General features: G+C 56.6%; 2 protein-coding genes across 5 annotated transcripts in view; both read left to right on the top strand.

Annotated features, from left to right (window-relative positions):
• SF1 (splicing factor 1) overlaps nucleotides 1-1,683 on the top strand; it is a 13,270-nt gene extending 11,587 nt beyond the window's left edge. Inside the window, exons 13-14 of one of the 2 annotated variants that reach the window (XM_011993512.1) lie at nucleotides 123-327; nucleotides 760-1,683. In XM_011993512.1, the coding sequence (XP_011848902.1) occupies nucleotides 123-327; nucleotides 760-889 (335 nt within the window). In that variant the 3' untranslated portion in view covers nucleotides 890-1,683. Of the gene's footprint in view, nucleotides 1-122 lie in introns of both variants that reach the window. The other variant, XM_011993511.1, reaches the window with a different exon arrangement.
• A 3,878-nt stretch (nucleotides 1,684-5,561) lies between these two features.
• Nucleotides 5,562-16,185, top strand: part of PYGM (phosphorylase, glycogen, muscle) — a 14,016-nt gene continuing 3,392 nt past the window's right edge. The window contains exons 1-17 of one of the 3 annotated variants that reach the window (XM_011993507.1): nucleotides 5,562-6,625; nucleotides 7,650-7,751; nucleotides 7,839-7,917; nucleotides 8,005-8,108; nucleotides 8,440-8,571; nucleotides 10,768-10,879; nucleotides 10,971-11,053; nucleotides 11,489-11,632; nucleotides 11,979-12,071; nucleotides 12,300-12,446; nucleotides 12,645-12,808; nucleotides 13,135-13,249; nucleotides 13,817-13,918; nucleotides 14,255-14,402; nucleotides 14,687-14,745; nucleotides 14,876-15,017; nucleotides 15,760-15,967. In XM_011993507.1, coding sequence (XP_011848897.1) covers nucleotides 6,383-6,625; nucleotides 7,650-7,751; nucleotides 7,839-7,917; nucleotides 8,005-8,108; nucleotides 8,440-8,571; nucleotides 10,768-10,879; nucleotides 10,971-11,053; nucleotides 11,489-11,632; nucleotides 11,979-12,071; nucleotides 12,300-12,446; nucleotides 12,645-12,808; nucleotides 13,135-13,249; nucleotides 13,817-13,918; nucleotides 14,255-14,402; nucleotides 14,687-14,745; nucleotides 14,876-15,017; nucleotides 15,760-15,967 — 2,177 coding nt within the window. In that variant the 5' untranslated portion in view covers nucleotides 5,562-6,382. The remainder of the gene's footprint in view (nucleotides 6,626-7,649; nucleotides 7,752-7,838; nucleotides 7,918-8,004; nucleotides 8,109-8,439; nucleotides 8,572-10,767; nucleotides 10,880-10,970; nucleotides 11,054-11,488; nucleotides 11,633-11,978; nucleotides 12,072-12,299; nucleotides 12,447-12,644; nucleotides 12,809-13,134; nucleotides 13,250-13,816; nucleotides 13,919-14,254; nucleotides 14,403-14,686; nucleotides 14,746-14,875; nucleotides 15,018-15,759; nucleotides 15,968-16,185) is intronic. The other 2 variants (XM_011993508.1, XM_011993509.1) reach the window with 2 other exon arrangements.

Below are 16,185 nucleotides of genomic sequence, written 5' to 3'. Positions count from 1 at the left end.
CCACCACCGTACCGCATGCCAAGCAAGGAGCAGGCGCCCCTCGCCCCCATCCCAAGGCAGCAGCCGCAGACAGCCGCGGTGTGCCCCCGCGCGTGTGACCTTGGGCTTCTTTACCACCCCAGATACGACGACTACCACCACGAGCGCTGGCACAGGGTCCATCCCGCCATGGCAACAGCAGCAGGCGGCTGCCGCAGCTTCTCCAGGAGCCCCTCAGATGCAAGGCAACCCCACTATGGTGCCCCTGCCCCCCGGGGTCCAGCCGCCTCTGCCGCCTGGGGCCCCTCCCCCTCCGCCGCCTCCACCGCCTGGTTCCGCCGGCATGATGTATGCCCCGCCCCCTCCTCCTCCGCCTCCCATGGACCCTTCTAACTTTGTCACCATGATGGGCATGGGGGTGGCGGGCATGCCGCCCTTCGGGATGCCTCCAGCTCCCCCACCGCCTCCACCACAGAACTAGACTTGTTTTTTAAGAAAATATATATTATATATAGAGAGAATTGGTCTCGTTTAAACACGCCGAACCTCACCATATGGAGCCAGACATTGGGACGCACGCATGTGATTGTGTGTGCACGCATGTGTGTGTGTGCACGCACTGGGCTGGGCCAAGCGACTGAGGATTCGCTTGGGAACGGGCAGGTGGTAGTAGGGGCGCCAGCTTGAGCTCTCCTGGCGCCCCGTAGCATCGAGTGTCTTCTTTGTCTTCTTTCTCTCCTCACCCAACTCCCTTTGCCTCTCCCCAAACCGGGCCGCCAGGATCCCTCCCCGCGGCGGCGATGGCCCGAGCCATGAGAGTGAGGACTTTCCGCGCCCATTGGTGACCCTTCCAGGCAGACAGCCTCAGCAACGCCCCTGGTGGACAGGATGGTTCGGCAAAGCAGCCTGAGTTATTTTTGTGGACGGAATCGGAACACGCTGGCTCCATATCGTGAAATTTTTATTAATTTTTTTCTTTTTCCTTTGTTATTTCCTTATCTCTTCCTTTCTTCAGACTCCGTCCAAGGAGATGCTCTCCCCGGTCTTCTGCTGCAATTAGATTCCTTTCCCTTCTCTCCAGTTCTCCTTCCCTTACCAAGGAGAGGGGAGCAAATGGTTTTGGGCATGGGCTGCAGCCATTCATGTCAAGCTGGTTGTGGCGTTCTTTGGTTCTAAGTTTTTCAAGGCGCCATAGCCACCCCCGAAGATATTTAAAGTGTGAGGTTTTTTAGTCTCTGCCACCCTTGTCAAGGGAGTCTTGTACAGTTGCCGAGGGTAGGTTCATTTCCAGGTTCCAGGATTCCCATCCGCCCTGGCGCTCCTGCCAGCAGTGGGTGGGCAGCCTGAGCTCCCTTGGGCTCGCCTGCCAGCCTGGAGTTCTTCCCGTGCTCCTTGACCACCTGAGCTGCCTCAGATTCCATTTGGTCCTCTCCTTCCTGGAAGGCTTTCTTTTGTGTTTCATTTTAATCCCAAATGTCTGAATGTTTTGCAGTGTCTAGGGGTTTGAGCCCCTCGTTCATTCTCCTTCCTTTTTCCTCCCGCTTCCCTTTCAATGGAGTGATTATGTTGATGATAATGTATACTGCGCGTTCTCTTCACTGGTTTATCTGCAGAAATTTCTCTGGGCTTTTTTTGGTGTTAGATTCAACACTGCGCTAAAGCGGGGATGTTCCATTGAATAAAAGAGCAGTGTGGTTTTCTGGGTCTGCTTCTTTATTTTTAATGCCCCCCCCCCCCCCCCCTTTCTTTTCACATAAACTTCCTCTACCAGCAGCAGCAGCAGCAGCACCAAAGTTGCCTTAACTTTTGTTCAGCACCTGGTCCAGGGGTGAGACTGTGGGTGGTTAATTAGGGAAGCCCACCACCTGCCTCCTGTGTGTGGCTTTGGTGGTGGGAGCTGAGTGTGGGGGTGGCTCCACAGTCTCCCCTTTGGTGACTAGTTAACATTGCTGAGAACCAATTTTGCCCCTCCTTGGTCACCGCTCATCTTTCTAGCCTCTGTCCTTTGAAGGCCTTTTCCTGGGGCTCAGACCTCTACGTTTGATGAGCTCCAGTGGTGATTTGTGCCTGGAAGCTGCCACCTGACTAAGGCCCTGGGCCTAGGGAGGCATCAACACTAAAGGTCAAGCCAACTAATCCTGCCTGTCAGGCACAGAGCAGCTAAAATTAAAACCGCCAAGTGGCTTTTTTCCTTCTCTGCTGGTGACTTGCAGCCTGCCAGCACTGTAGGCTTGGGGTGGGGGGGCAGGGACAGGATAAAGTGCTCCACCTTGTGCTTTGCCAGCACTTTTTGAAGGGTCTTCTGCTTTTTTTTATGTCTGGGACAGTGAGTGGGTAGTTCCTGTTACGGTTCCAGAGAAATCCATGTGTAGTCTCCACCAGGTAGTGAGGTCCTCTCCTGGGGAGAGGTGCCTTAGAGCTGCCCTGGTTCCACCTGCCTCTCCTTCCTTCAGGACGGCTGAGGGACAGTAGGCTTCCCCCAGCGCCTGGCTGCTGGGGCCAGCAACTGTGCCTGGGCTGCTTTCCAGCTGTGAGCTGGGGCTGGCTACTGCTGTTTACTGGGGTGTCTGGTCCCCGTCCAGGAGGCCTGTGCTTTGCTATGGGTCTGCTGGGCTTGAGGGAGCCCTCAGAAGCAAGGCAGGCACAGTGCGTTTCCTCAGCCAAGCCCTAAACTTCGGCTCACCAAAAGGAGGACATCTTTTTTGCCTTTGTCCTTAACTGACAGAATGGGAGCAGGGCCTGGGGCTTGGCTACCCTGTTTGACCTTGGTTTCACCTCATTGCTTCCCCCACAAGCTTGGTTTCCCTGGTGGGCTCATTGGGCGGTTAATTAGCTCTTTGAAGCTTTGGAAGTGGCAAAGTGGCGCTATGTGGGTTTTAGAAATAAAATCAATAAATGACTTAACCACAGCCCAGCTATCTCCTCCGCTTCTCTCCCCCGAGGCCAGCTCCATTCCTGTGCTCCCTCCCTCTCTGCTCCCTGCCGTCAGCTTTTGTTAAGGTTTTGGAGAGGAAGTGGCTGACTAAGGCATCAGTCTCCAAGGTGTTGGAGGCCCTGAAATGGAAGAGACAGCAGGAAGGCTTGGCCCTCTGAACCGTGGCAAGCATTTGCCTCTGTGGCAGAATCGGAGAGACAGAAAGGCCTGCCCACCTGTCTGAAGACACCTGGGGTGGGAAAGCAAGCCCTTTACTCCATCACGCTGTGACAAGGCAGTGCTTGCCCCGCCCCCCCACCGCCCCTCCCCGTTCATTTCTGCTGCTGTTGCAGCACTGTCCCTGTCCCTCAAGGCCTGGCAAGAGGAGTGCCAGTGGGGAAAGGTCAGCCTCAGGGCTGTGTTACTGAAGTTAAGCCAAGGGCTCTGGAGAAACCCATGATTGGTCCAAGGAAGGAGGCTGGGTTTCTAGTTAGAAACTTAGACATAAACAACCTTGAGTGAGCTCAGGTTGTAAAAGTGCTTCAGGGCTCATTAAACCTGCACACACAACACTAAGGAGGGGTGGAGGAAGCAGGGAAACAGATGAGATTGTGCTGCCCAGGTTTGATCATGCGGGGCTGGGGCATGCAGTGTCACCCCTGGACAAAGCCTGGAAACAGTAGGGAGTGATGGCATGACAAAGACTGAAAGAAGTCACAGAAAAGGTAGTTGGAGAAAGTTAAAAATTTCCCAGTAAAAATGTTCATGAGACAGCAAGCGCCCTAGGTGTAAGAGGGGAGGGTAGCTGGGAAAGGATGGAATGAACTTGGCCTGCCCTGCCTGCAAGATGTGATGGTCTGTGGAGATCGGGTCCTCAGTGGCAGGAACGGAAAGTCTTGCAGAAAATAGGGGTCAATGCAAAGAAGGTGTGTGTGGCCAAAGCAGGCTGCCACGATTGGGCTGTGAGGTGACAGCATGGTTAACTATTGCCTGCCTGGCAGTGGACTGCCAAGAAGTCAGCTCTACTCACAGCAACCCTCCAAGGGACAAGTGCGGGCTGTGAAGAACCTTGGATGCCAGGCCAAGCTGGAGTCCAAGCTGTGCTTAGTGGAGGATGGGGATGAGGCCTAGGAGCTGAGGCTGGGGTGCGAGCTGTGAAAGGGGAAGAGACCAGACAGCTGCCAGCACTGTGTTTTTGTTTGTTTTTGAGACAGAGTCTCGCTGTGTTGTCAAGGCTGGTGTGTAGTGGCGATCTCAGCTCGCTGCAACCTCTGCCTCCCGGGCTCAAGTGTTTCTCCTGCCTCAGCCTCCCGAGTAGCTGGGATTATAGGCATGTGCCACCATGCCTGGCTAATATTTGTATTTTTAGTAGAGACAGGATTTCGCCACGTTGGTCAGGCTGGTCTCTAACTCCTAACCTCAGAAGATCCACCTGCCTCAGCCTCCCAAAGTGCTAGAATTATAGGCGTGAGCCACCGTGCCTGGCCAGCATTGTTTTTTAATGGTTTATGGAACACTTCTTAAATTAAAGAAATTGGAAATTAGAGAAAAATGTAAGAAAAAGTTGTTTGCATTCCCGTGTCTGTGGAGGTGCATTTTGGGTTTTTTTCCCTGATCTTTTTTCTCTACTTGGAAATGTGGCAGGCACCACAGAAGACAGTGTGCCCGTGCCTTTTGGGGGCAGGGGTAGAGCAGGGCTTGGGAGTCTGGAGACCTCTGTAGGACTTGCAGTTTGGCCCACATACTAAGCCAGTGATTCCAGGGCTGCGTCTGCCGTGGCTCAGAAGGTGATCGGAGGCTGGGCGCTGGGGCTCTTGCCTATAATCCCAGCACTTTGGGAGGCCAAGGTGGGCAGATCACCTGAGGTCAGGAGTTCCAGACCAGCCTGGTCCAACATGGTGAAACTCCGTCTCTACTAAAAATACAAAAATTAGCTGGGCATGGTGGCGGGTGCTTGTAATCCCAGCTACTTGGGAGGCTGAGGCAGAATTGCTTGAACCCAGGAGGCAGAGGTTGCAGTGAGCTGAGATCATGCCATTGCACTCTAGCCTGGGCAACAAGAATGAAACTCCATCTCAAAAAAAAAAAAAAAGTTCTCAGAAACAGCTTGGCCTTCCCTGAACCAGGCTCTCAATAGTACCCTGCAGCTGTCCAGGCTTTTGACCTGCTGCCTGCCCTCAGAACAGAAACCCAGCTCTTCCCCTCCACTGGCCCACCACCCGGGAGGCCCAGACAGCCTTTGAATTAGCACAAGGTCCTGGTTCCTTTCGCTTAAAGAACAGCAGGATCCAAAGCCTGCCCTCACAAGATGAGGCAGCAGCTGAGAGGAAGGGATTTTTTTTTCTCATTGGAGACTCTAAATTTGATGAAGGAATCCAAAGCTCGGAAAGGTAAAGCAACAAACTTGAGGTCACACAGCAAGTCAGCGCTGGGGCCAGGACAAAGCGTGGAATGGGAGGATAGTCAAAGCCTCCAGGGAAGGGCCTGAAGCTGTGGGGCTATGCTCACGAATGGGGTGAGGTCCCCGAGGTACAGATTAGGCACCTATTTTATAGGCCAGGTCACAGAGCTGGTTCACAAAATCCCTGCCCAGGGTGTGGCCCCAAGTGGCAGGAAGGAGTGAGAGAAGGCCTCCAATCACTTCCTAAGCAGTGGAATCACAGGGAGAACTTACTGTCATCAACCAGTATGATGACGGGGTGGGGAATGCCTCAGTTTCTCCCATCCCCAAGGGCCTACAGGACTACAGTTCCCAGGGCCCTGTGCTGCAGGCTAGCAGCCTCCCGCCAATGCTGGCCTGTAACCTGAGCATCCCTCTCCAAAAGGTCACTTCAGAGCTCCTTGAGGGACAGCAACAGGGGGAGCCCAGAGCTGCTCAGTTGCAGTGGGGGTGGAGTGAGGGCGGTGGCCCTGCCTCACACAACCTCCCTCACACCACCAGGGTCGTGGGCCCCCTTTCTCGAAGGGCCCCCTGTCTTGAAGACATTCTGCTAGTTGCACCTCTTCCGTAAGGGGACACTGACTTGCCTCCTGCACCGCAGCCTGCAGGGGGTCCTGGTTCCTTTTACCACAACACATGGCCTCCCATCCTGGTTTAGCCACTGGCAGACAGCTCCCCAATCCAGCACTCTTGCCTGCTCTTTCTTGTATCCAACCCTGCAAAAGGCAGGGACAAGGGACAGAAGACCCATGTGCAAGGCCTGGAGGAAGTGGGTCAGCACAGGCCTGTGAACAAGCCAGGCCAGTCTTGGAGGCCCAAGTGGAGCTCACCTCTCCCTCCCCTCCCCTCTCCTTCCTTTACCCTCAAAATAGCTCCCTGAGCTTCCAGGCCAAGACCCTCCCATTGCAGGGGAGGCAGGCGGGGCGTGCTGCCCAGAGCCAGGCTTTAAATCCCCTTGAGCCTGGGGAGCTCTACTCCCTGGCTGGAGGCAGTGCTGAGGCTGCCGTCTCCTCCACCATCAGTCCAATCCGGCCCGCCCTCCTGCAGCCATGTCCCGGCCCCTGTCAGACCAGGAGAAAAGAAAGCAAATCAGTGTGCGTGGCCTGGCCGGCGTGGAGAATGTGACTGAGCTGAAAAAGAACTTCAACCGGCACCTGCATTTCACACTCGTAAAGGACCGCAATGTGGCCACCCCACGAGACTACTACTTTGCACTGGCCCATACCGTGCGCGACCACCTCGTGGGGCGCTGGATCCGCACGCAGCAACACTACTACGAGAAGGACCCCAAGGTGCTGCTGGGGACACCTGGGGTGGGGGTATGGGATGGAGGCGCTGCCAGGGAGCTGGGGATCTTGATTTAAGTGGCTGCCCCTCGTCACTCTAGGTTCTTGGGGTTGGAGAATCCAGGGGTGCCAGGCACAAGTGGTGCTGGGACAATCTGAGGGAGAAACCTGGGGCGGGGGTGGGGGTCAGGGAGCTCAGAGCAGGTGGTCTGGCTGCAAAAGTGCCCACTCGGAGAAGGTTGGAGGGGGTGCTGGTGGGCAGGACGGCACCTGTGGCCTGGCTGGGCCCAGGTGGAAGGACATGTCAGTTGCTGCATGTATGCGTGGTGTGCCTGTGCAGCAGGAGGGGCTGGGGCAGCTCGGGTGGCAGAGATCAAGTGTCCGGTGGGGTCACTGGTAAATGTCAGCAACCTGACACCCCTCAGTGGGGAGTGGGGGAGGAGCAGGCAGACGGAGCCTGGGAGGGGACCCAGGCAACCAGGAGACCAGGCACTGGCAGCATCCTAGTTTCTGGTGCCTCTGGGTCTCCTTGGGATTGAGGCTTGAGGGCCAAGGGGAACTGGGCAGTGCAAGGATGGGAGGTGACAGTCTCTAGCCCAGTCTCTAGCCACTGTGTGACCTTGAGCAAATGACCTTTTTCTCTGGGCCTTGGCCTTGCCCTCCTGGGGAGCTCTTGGAGGCGCTTCCGCATGTCCTGGTGCCCTGCTGGGCAGTGCGGGGGCGTGTGTGCAGGGGGAAGGGGTTCCCACTCTCCCGAGCACCTCAGTCCCTGAAGTGGGTATGGCCAGCGCCATTTCCCAGATGAGGAAACTGAGGCCAAAGAGAGTGATTTGTCCAAAGTCAGAGGAATGCTGGGACCAGAACCTTACCCGTTGGGCCCCAAAGCCTGAGACAGGGAGAAGCAAACTGGGGACAGGGATGGGACTGTTGAGCAGGGCAGGCGGCCCAGAGGTCCAGGTGTGGCTGGGTCTGGCTGAGTGTTGGTGTGTGGCCCTGACCCTATCCCCTGCCCGTCCGTCTCTCTGGGCAGAGGATCTACTACCTGTCTTTGGAATTCTACATGGGACGGACGCTACAGAACACCATGGTGAACCTGGCCTTAGAGAATGCCTGTGACGAGGCCACCTACCAAGTATGTGTGGGGTGGGGCAAGCCACGGGGACTGGGGGATTCCCCTGCTGACACTTGACCCTGACCACTGTCACCCTCACCCCTCCAGCTGGGCCTGGACATGGAGGAGCTGGAGGAAATTGAGGAGGATGCGGGGCTGGGCAATGGGGGCCTGGGCCGGCTGGCAGGTAAGTGGACAGGGCCATGAGGGTGGAGGGGGCCGATGGGGTCCTCCGTGCTGGGTCCCTGACACCTGCCTCCCTGCACACCCCCAGCCTGCTTTCTCGACTCCATGGCAACACTGGGCCTGGCCGCCTATGGCTACGGGATTCGCTATGAGTTTGGGATTTTTAACCAGAAGATCTCCGGGGGCTGGCAGGTGAGCAGCCTTGGCTCTAACCTTGTGGGGTCTAGTCAGGATGGGGAAGACCCCCACTTGTTTATTATCTCTGAATAGGTCCGAAACAGCCCCCCAAGCTCTGTGGAAAGCATCCCCGCCCCCCAACCCAAAGCCAGCTGGTGCCCCTGAAACAGGTGGTCTACGTCCCACTGGATAGCCCAGCAGACCAGGGGCCCACCTCAGAGCCCCTAACTTACACTTGGTGTAGGGTACACGGGCCCACAGCCCCCGCCCTGCCCCACCGTGCACTGTGGTGTGAATGCCTGTGCTGATGCTGCCGGCCTTTCTCCCTGACCTGCTTTGGGTGCAGATGGAGGAGGCTGATGACTGGCTTCGCTACGGCAACCCCTGGGAGAAGGCCCGCCCCGAGTTCACACTACCTGTGCACTTCTACGGCCATGTGGAGCACACCAGCCAGGGTGCCAAGTGGGTGGACACACAGGTAAGGATGAAGCTGGGGGTCGGGGGAGCTCAGAGAAGGGGAGGGAAGAGAAGGAAGCCCAGAGAGGAAGCAGGACCCAGTGTATTTTATAACTGAGGATGCTGAGACTCAGAGAGGTTAAGTGACTTACTCAAAGTCACACAGCTGAAGCCAGGAAAGACTGGATACAGGGACACAGGGGAGCCAGTCTAAGTACTGAGCCTGGAAGGGGAGAGAGGCTGCCCTGCTCCCCCAGTGTCTCCCCATGACCTGGCTCCACCACACACCATGAGATTTATCAAAGGACCATCTTACGACTTGAGTCTGCCCTGAACATCTCGATAGCAGCAGCCCAGAAACGGGGACAGGAGAAAACTGGGACCTTCTGAAAGGAATTCACTCACCACACAGTAAGTTAGAGGAATCCTGAAACCAAACCAAATCTGGACACGGTGACTCATGCCCGTAATCCCAGCACTTTAGGAGGCCGAGGCAATAGGATGGCTTGAGTTCAGGATTTCAAGACCAGCCTGGGCAATATAGAGAGACCCTGTCTCTACAGAAAATTAAAAAAAAAAAAAAATAGACTGGGGCAGTGGGTCATACCTGTAACCCCAGCAATTTGGGAGGTCAAGGTGGGCAGAATGCTTGAGCTCAGGAGTTCAAGACCAGCCTGGGCAACAGGTCAAAATCTGTCTACAAATAACACAAAAGTTAGCTGGGCATGATGATGTGCGCCTGTAGTCCCAGCTACTCGGGTGGCCGAAGTGGGAGAATTGCTTGAGCCCAGGAGCCTGGGTGACAGAGCCAGACTTCGTCTCAAAGAAAAAAATTTAAAAATTAGCCAGGGTGCTGGTGCATGCCTGTAGTCCCAGTTACTTTGAGGCTTCAGTGGGAGGATCATTTGAGTCCAGGATTTCAAGGCTGCAGTGAGCTATGATTGCACAACTGCACTCCAGCCTGCGTGACAGAGTGAGATTCTGTTTCAAAAATCAAAAAGACCAAAAACTGAAAACCTTAAAACCAAACCAGGTGTCCAAATCCCAGTTAGGCCGGGCATGGTGGCTCACGCCTGTAATCTCAGCACTTTGGGAGGCCAAGGCAGGTGGATCACCTGAGGTCAGGAGTTCAAGACCAGCCTGACCAATATGGTGAAACCCAGTCTCTACTAAAAACACAAAAACATCAGCCAGGCATGGTGGCACGTGCCTGTAATCCCAGCCACTCAGGAGGCTGAAGCCAGAGAATTGCTTGAATCTGGGAGGCGGAGGTTGCAGTGAGCCAAGATAGTGCCACTGCACTCCAGCCTGGGCAACAGAGTGAGGCTCCATCTCAAAAACAAACAAAAAACAAATCCCAGTTCAGGCAATCTTCCTGCTGGAAGCTTCAGGTCATCACCCCCAAGATGGGCTGCAGATAAACCACTAGGCTTTCAGAACTGAGCATTTGTTTGCTGTCATCCAGGTTAAGATGCACTGGGGGTTGCTGGCAGTCCATGCCAGGTGCACATGGCAGCTGGCACAAGTGGCTGTGGCTGGAAGGCAGGAGACCTGGCTCCCTCTGGTGCTGCCAGCCTAGCTGTGTGCTCGGGCTTGGGTCCCTTCCCTTTCTGTGTGTCAGCTCCCACCCTGCTCCAATCAGGGTGACTGAGTGTGGGGAGGGAGGGCGATGCCCCTTAAAAGGGCTCCCTTGGAGGAGTGAATGTACCCCTGGCACCGTGGTAGCAGACAATTACTGATGTTTGCTAGTTATGGAAGGCGGGGCAGAATTAGTCACCGTGAATTAGCCCTGTGGTCAACCAGACATGAGACCTTTGGATGGACTTGACCTCTGTGACCCCTTCAGCCTGGCCCTGGGTTTCCCCACCCCTCTCATGAATCCACAGTGTCCTCTAGCTTTTGCTCAGGCCAGGCTGGCCAGCCCAGCCCCCATCGCAGCAGAGTGGTCGCCAACAGAGCCCCTCCTGGGCTCCGGGCTTATCACCTGCCTCCTTCCATTCTCCTCACCACCGTCTGCCCAGGCAGGGCTTATGGGTGTCGGGGAGGTGTTGAGGGTGTCTTTGCTCTAGATGAGGTCCAGAGAGACTGTGGGGTTTGCTCATGGTTACCCAGCTCGTCGATGCTAGTGTCAGGACAAGAGCCTGTGTCTGCAGAGTGCCCTGAGGGGAGGGAGGCAATTGCCAGGGCTGGCCAGCTCCCGACAGGATTGCCCCCACAGGTGGTACTGGCCATGCCCTACGATACGCCCGTGCCCGGCTATCGCAACAACATCGTCAACACCATGCGCCTCTGGTCTGCCAAGGCTCCCAATGACTTCAACCTCAAGGACTGTGAGTTCATCCGCTGGTAGCCAGCAGCCCCAGCCTGCCCGCTGGCCACGCCCAGCACAGGCCTTACCCTGTCCCCACTTTCGTCCCTCAGTCAACGTCGGTGGCTACATCCAGGCTGTGTTGGACCGAAACCTGGCAGAGAACATCTCTCGTGTCTTGTACCCCAATGATAATGTGCGTCACCCCCTGGGCTGGGGGCTGGAAGCCTGAGTCTTCGGAGCGGGGGTCAGGGAGAGCTGGGGAGGGACACTTGCTGGTGCCCTAGTCACACCCAGGGCATATTGCTGGCCTTGTGCATCCTGTACCCCCACCTCAAGTCTTTTGAGTGCAAGGACACCTGAGTCCTCAGGAAAGTGGGTTAGTGAAGGGCACTTTGGAGGGGCTGTTCCCTGGCGACACCCACAACACACTCAGTTCTTGTGCACCTCTTCCTGACACTGTCTCTCGCCACTAGTTCTTGGTGGAGGAAAGGCCCCTGGGTCCCAGAGAGGGGGACAGCTCAGGACTCAGGGGTCCCGGTATGGGTGGGAGTCCCTCCTGGCCACACCCACTGCAGCTTTAGGCCACTCCCCCACCACCCTGACTCACGCTGCCTCGTGCTGTGCCCAGTTCTTCGAAGGGAAGGAGCTGCGGCTGAAGCAGGAGTATTTCGTGGTGGCCGCCACCCTCCAGGACATCATCCGTCGCTTCAAGTCCTCCAAGTTCGGCTGCCGCGATCCCGTGCGCACGAACTTCGATGCCTTCCCAGACAAGGTAGCATGAGCATGGAGGGTGCCTCTGTGACTGGACAGTGTGTGCCAGGCCTCTCCCTCCAGCCTCAGCCTGCCTGCCCCATGTAATAGATAAGGGAGTGGAGGATGGGAGTGTGGGAGGGTCAGTTGCTCAGGATCCACAATCCACAGGCTCATAACCTGGGCTTCCCTCCTCCTCCTGACCCACTCCCCCATTCCTCCCAACCCCGTGAGCGCCTGCCTGCCTCTACCCACAGCCCAGTCACAGAACCATGCTGGGCTCTCTGGGGGCCTCCAAATGGCACAGGACAGTGACCATAGCATGGAATGTGGTTTGGAGCCCAGACTAACTCCTCCCCCTACCCCAGGTAGCCATCCAGCTCAATGACACCCACCCCTCCCTGGCCATCCCCGAACTGATGAGGATCCTGGTGGACCTGGAGCGGATGGACTGGGATAAGGTGGGCTTCAGGGCCCCTCTGCCCCATCTGATGCTCTCCGCTTCCGAGTTCCCTTCCCAGTTTGGGAGTGTGGGAGGATATGAGTGGAGTGAACAGATTGGAGCCTGAGGCCAGAGGGACCATCCTGGAACCTGGCACTGCAGTGCGGGGGGACCCACTGGGCTGCATAGTGCGTAAGGAGACCCACTGGGCTGAGGTCAGCATCCTGACTGCCCACCTGTGTGCCAGGCATGGGATGTGACAGTGAGGACCTGTGCCTACACCAACCACACGGTGCTGCCTGAGGCCCTGGAGCGCTGGCCGGTACACCTCTTGGAGACGCTGCTGCCGCGGCACCTCCAGATCATCTACGAGATCAACCAGCGCTTCCTCAACGTGAGTCGGGAGGCTTGGGGGACAGTGTAGGGGTGAGGGGGAGGACACCCAGTCTGGGCCTGGGAGTTGGGGCGTCCAGCCCGGGCCCTGAGACTCTGGGGCAGTGGGGGTTCTGGGCAGAGCTCTGGGGGTATGGGGCTGGGGACTGGGGACTGGGGTTTCTGGGTCTGGTCCTAGCTCTGGGCTCTCTGGGCACAGCGGGTGGCAGCCACATTCCCAGGGGACGTAGACAGGCTGCGGCGCATGTCGCTGGTGGAGGAGGGCGCAGTGAAGCGCATCAACATGGCACACCTGTGCATCGCGGGTTCGCACGCTGTCAACGGTGTGGCGCGCATCCACTCCGAGATCCTCAAGAAGACCATGTGAGCCCCGCTTTGCAGATCCCGCCCCTCTCTAGGCCCCACCCACTCCACGCCCCTGTCACAAGAAGCCCCGCCCTTCACCGACCGCTCTCTGTTCTCTGGCTCCTGGCGCCTTTCACAGGTGGTGTCATTCTTACAAGCACAGCAGCCCCTTCCAGTGCCACCCTGTCCTGAGATGATCCCCTCTTACACACAGCACCCCCAGCCTTCCCCAGGTCTGCATTCCCTGCATCCCCTTTCAGCAAGACACCAGGGTAGGGGCCCCAGGGCAGAGGCCTCCATCATACAGGGGCGAGTGGTGACCTTCGTCCAACCTCATCCTGCAGCTTCAAAGACTTCTATGAGCTGGAGCCTCATAAGTTCCAGAATAAGACCAACGGCATCACCCCTCGGCGCTGGCTGGTTCTGTGTAACCCCGGGCTGGCAGAGGTCATTGCTGAGGTGAGAGGCCACTGTAGGGCCAGCAGAGTCAACATGGGTCCCTGCAGGGATCAGCTGGGTATGGTCATGTAGGTGGTTCACTGAGGCTGAAATCCCTCCCACACTGTGTTCCCCAAGCCTCGCATCCGCCTGGAGGAGGGACACCATCTTATTTGCATGAGGGTGCTCCGTGTGCTAATGGAGGCCCTGGCTGTGGAGGTGAACCCAGCAGAGGTCACAGTCTAATGGAGGGAGTCATCCATGGGTCACATCTGAAGTGAGCCTGGAAGGGGGCAGATATCTGGTAGGGAAGGCGCAAGGTCATGCTGGCGTCAGGAAAAGGCCAGGAAGCCAGGAAGGCCTGCTGGGGTCAGATGGGGTCAGCCATCAGAGCTCAAGGACGGGAGGGGAGGAAGGTGCGTGGATGCCCTGTGCCCCATCTGGGAGGCTGGAGGAGGAGGGGCTGGGAGGGCCCCCCAGAGCAGCCTGCTGGGTGGAGGGGGCTTGGCCGACCTGGAAAGGGCCCCTTCTGTGTTGAGAGGAGGGAGGACAGGGGGATGGGCTTGGCTGAGAGCCATTTTCCCACAGCGCATTGGGGAGGACTTCATCTCCGACCTGGACCAGCTGCGCAAATTGCTCTCCTTTGTGGATGATGAAGCTTTCATTCGGGATGTGGCCAAAGTGAAGCAGGTGGGGAGAGCTGCAACGTGGGACAGCTGTGCTGTGTGGAGAGCGCTGGAGAGGGCCAGATGGCTGGGTCAGGTGTGGCAAATAGAGCTCATCTCTCCTGCCAGCCCAGGCCGTTGGTGGAAGTTGGCTGGAGTCTGTGGTGGGAAGGCATCATCTGACCTCACGTGAACAGTGCTGACGTTGATTAGCAATGTCTACCCTGGTGCGGGAGTGGACAGAAGTAGCCAGTGAGCCTCCTGGCAGCCATCCTTCTGGGGCTGAGTGAATGGAGTGTGGACTGTAGGATTTCCTGAGGCTGTGGCCTGTTGGTGAGCCCTTCCCTGTCTCTGCCTCCAGGAAAACAAGTTGAAGTTTGCTGCCTACCTAGAGAGGGAATACAAAGTCCACATCAACCCCAACTCACTCTTCGACATCCAGGTGAAGCGGATTCACGAATATAAACGACAGCTCCTCAACTGCCTCCATGTCATCACCCTGTATAATCGTGAGTGGCAGTCACTCTACCCTGTCTCTCAGTGCTCCCCTGTGTTCCTGAGGCATAGTACATACTGCCCACCCAACATCTCCTTTGGCCTTGGGACTACGCTCGGGGCATGGAATTATCCCCATTTCACAGATGGGCAAACTGAGGCTCAGAGAGGGGAAAGTGACACTCAAATAGCAAGTGATTTTCCGAGTCAGGCCTACTGTCTCCCAGCCCAGCCTCTGTCAGGAGCTACTACCCAGAGGGAAAAGTAGGCCTACTGGATCCCTCTCGTTTCTCCACAGGCATCAAGAGGGAGCCCAATAAGTTTTTTGTGCCTCGGACTGTGATGATTGGAGGGAAGGTGAGAAGCCAGGCTCCAGCCCTGGGCTCCCATCCTTTGATATATCCAGGTTGAGGTCAGCCTGGCTGAGTTGCAGGATAGGGGGTGGGGGACCAGGCAGTAGAGTTGACCCCAGACTTTGTCCCCTCAGGCTGCACCTGGGTACCACATGGCCAAGATGATCATCAGACTCATCACAGCCATTGGGGATGTGGTCAACCATGACCCGACAGTGGGTGACCGCCTCCGTGTCATCTTCCTGGAGAACTACCGAGTCTCACTGGCCGAGAAAGGTGGGTGCTGCCAACAGGGACCCTAGGGAGGCTTTGACCCTAGTTCAGTCTCAGGAAGAGGCATCAGTCATCTCTTCCTGGGATACTCATACTTGAAAGAAGAATCTGGAGAGGGCAATGCTTAAACCATGAGGAAGCCGGGCGTGGTGGCCAACGCCTGTAATCCCAGCACTTTGGGAGGCCAAGGTGGGTGGATCACCTGAGGTCAGGAGTTCAAGACCAGCCTGGCCACCATGGTGAAACCTCATCCGTACTAAAAATACAAAAATCAGCTGGGCGTGGTGGCGGGCACCTATAATCCCAGCTACTCGGGAGGCTGAAGTAGGAGAATCACTTGAACTTGGGAGGCAGAGGTTGCAGTGAGCTGAGATTGCGCCACTGCACTCCAGCCTGGGCAACAAAAGCAGAACTCCATCTCAAAAAGCAAAACGACAAGACAAAACAAAGCAAAAACCCCATGAGGATGCCCTCTAATGGTGGGCTTTCAGGCAGTACACGATGAAATTACCTTCATATCTTTAAGGTGGGGAAATCCAGGTTGGACCTAGATGGTCAAGAATCAACAAGAGGTGGAGGGCAGTGGGGGTGCGGTGTGAGAGGCAGGCTTGGCTGGTGAAGACTGGGAGTTTGGGGTGGAGCGACTTTGAGTCCGGCTATGCCTGGGGCCAGCCTAATCCGAGAGTCCCCAGTTGGTGTGAGAGTCTCCCCTGAGTTGACTTGTCCCCCTGCTGCCACCCCACAGTGATCCCAGCTGCAGACCTCTCTGAGCAGATCTCCACTGCGGGCACTGAGGCCTCAGGCACCGGCAACATGAAGTTCATGCTCAACGGGGCTCTGACCATTGGCACCATGGACGGGGCCAATGTGGAGATGGCAGAAGAGGCTGGAGAGGAAAACTTCTTCATCTTTGGCATGCGGGTGGAGGATGTGGATAAGCTTGACCAAAGAGGGTATGGGGGTCAGGGTTCATGGGGAAAAGACACTCAGGTGTAGCTGCTCGAGGGTGGTGCTGGGAGCCAGAGGCATGTCTGCAAAGACTGGTCCAGGCCCAGCAAGGTCTTGGTCACGGCCAGCAGGATTCTGGGAAACTTTAGAGGGTGCTTACAGCAAATAAGCTTAATGAAATGGGGAAAGAAAGAAGTCACACAGAACCGAAGGAAAAGGAAGA

This window comes from Mandrillus leucophaeus, unplaced genomic scaffold, assembly GCF_000951045.1.
Source record: "Mandrillus leucophaeus isolate KB7577 unplaced genomic scaffold, Mleu.le_1.0 Scaffold43, whole genome shotgun sequence".
NCBI lineage: Eukaryota > Metazoa > Chordata > Mammalia > Primates > Cercopithecidae > Mandrillus > Mandrillus leucophaeus.
The sequence above is the reverse complement of the archived record's forward strand: the minus strand, read 5'-3'. Positions and strand labels throughout refer to the sequence as shown.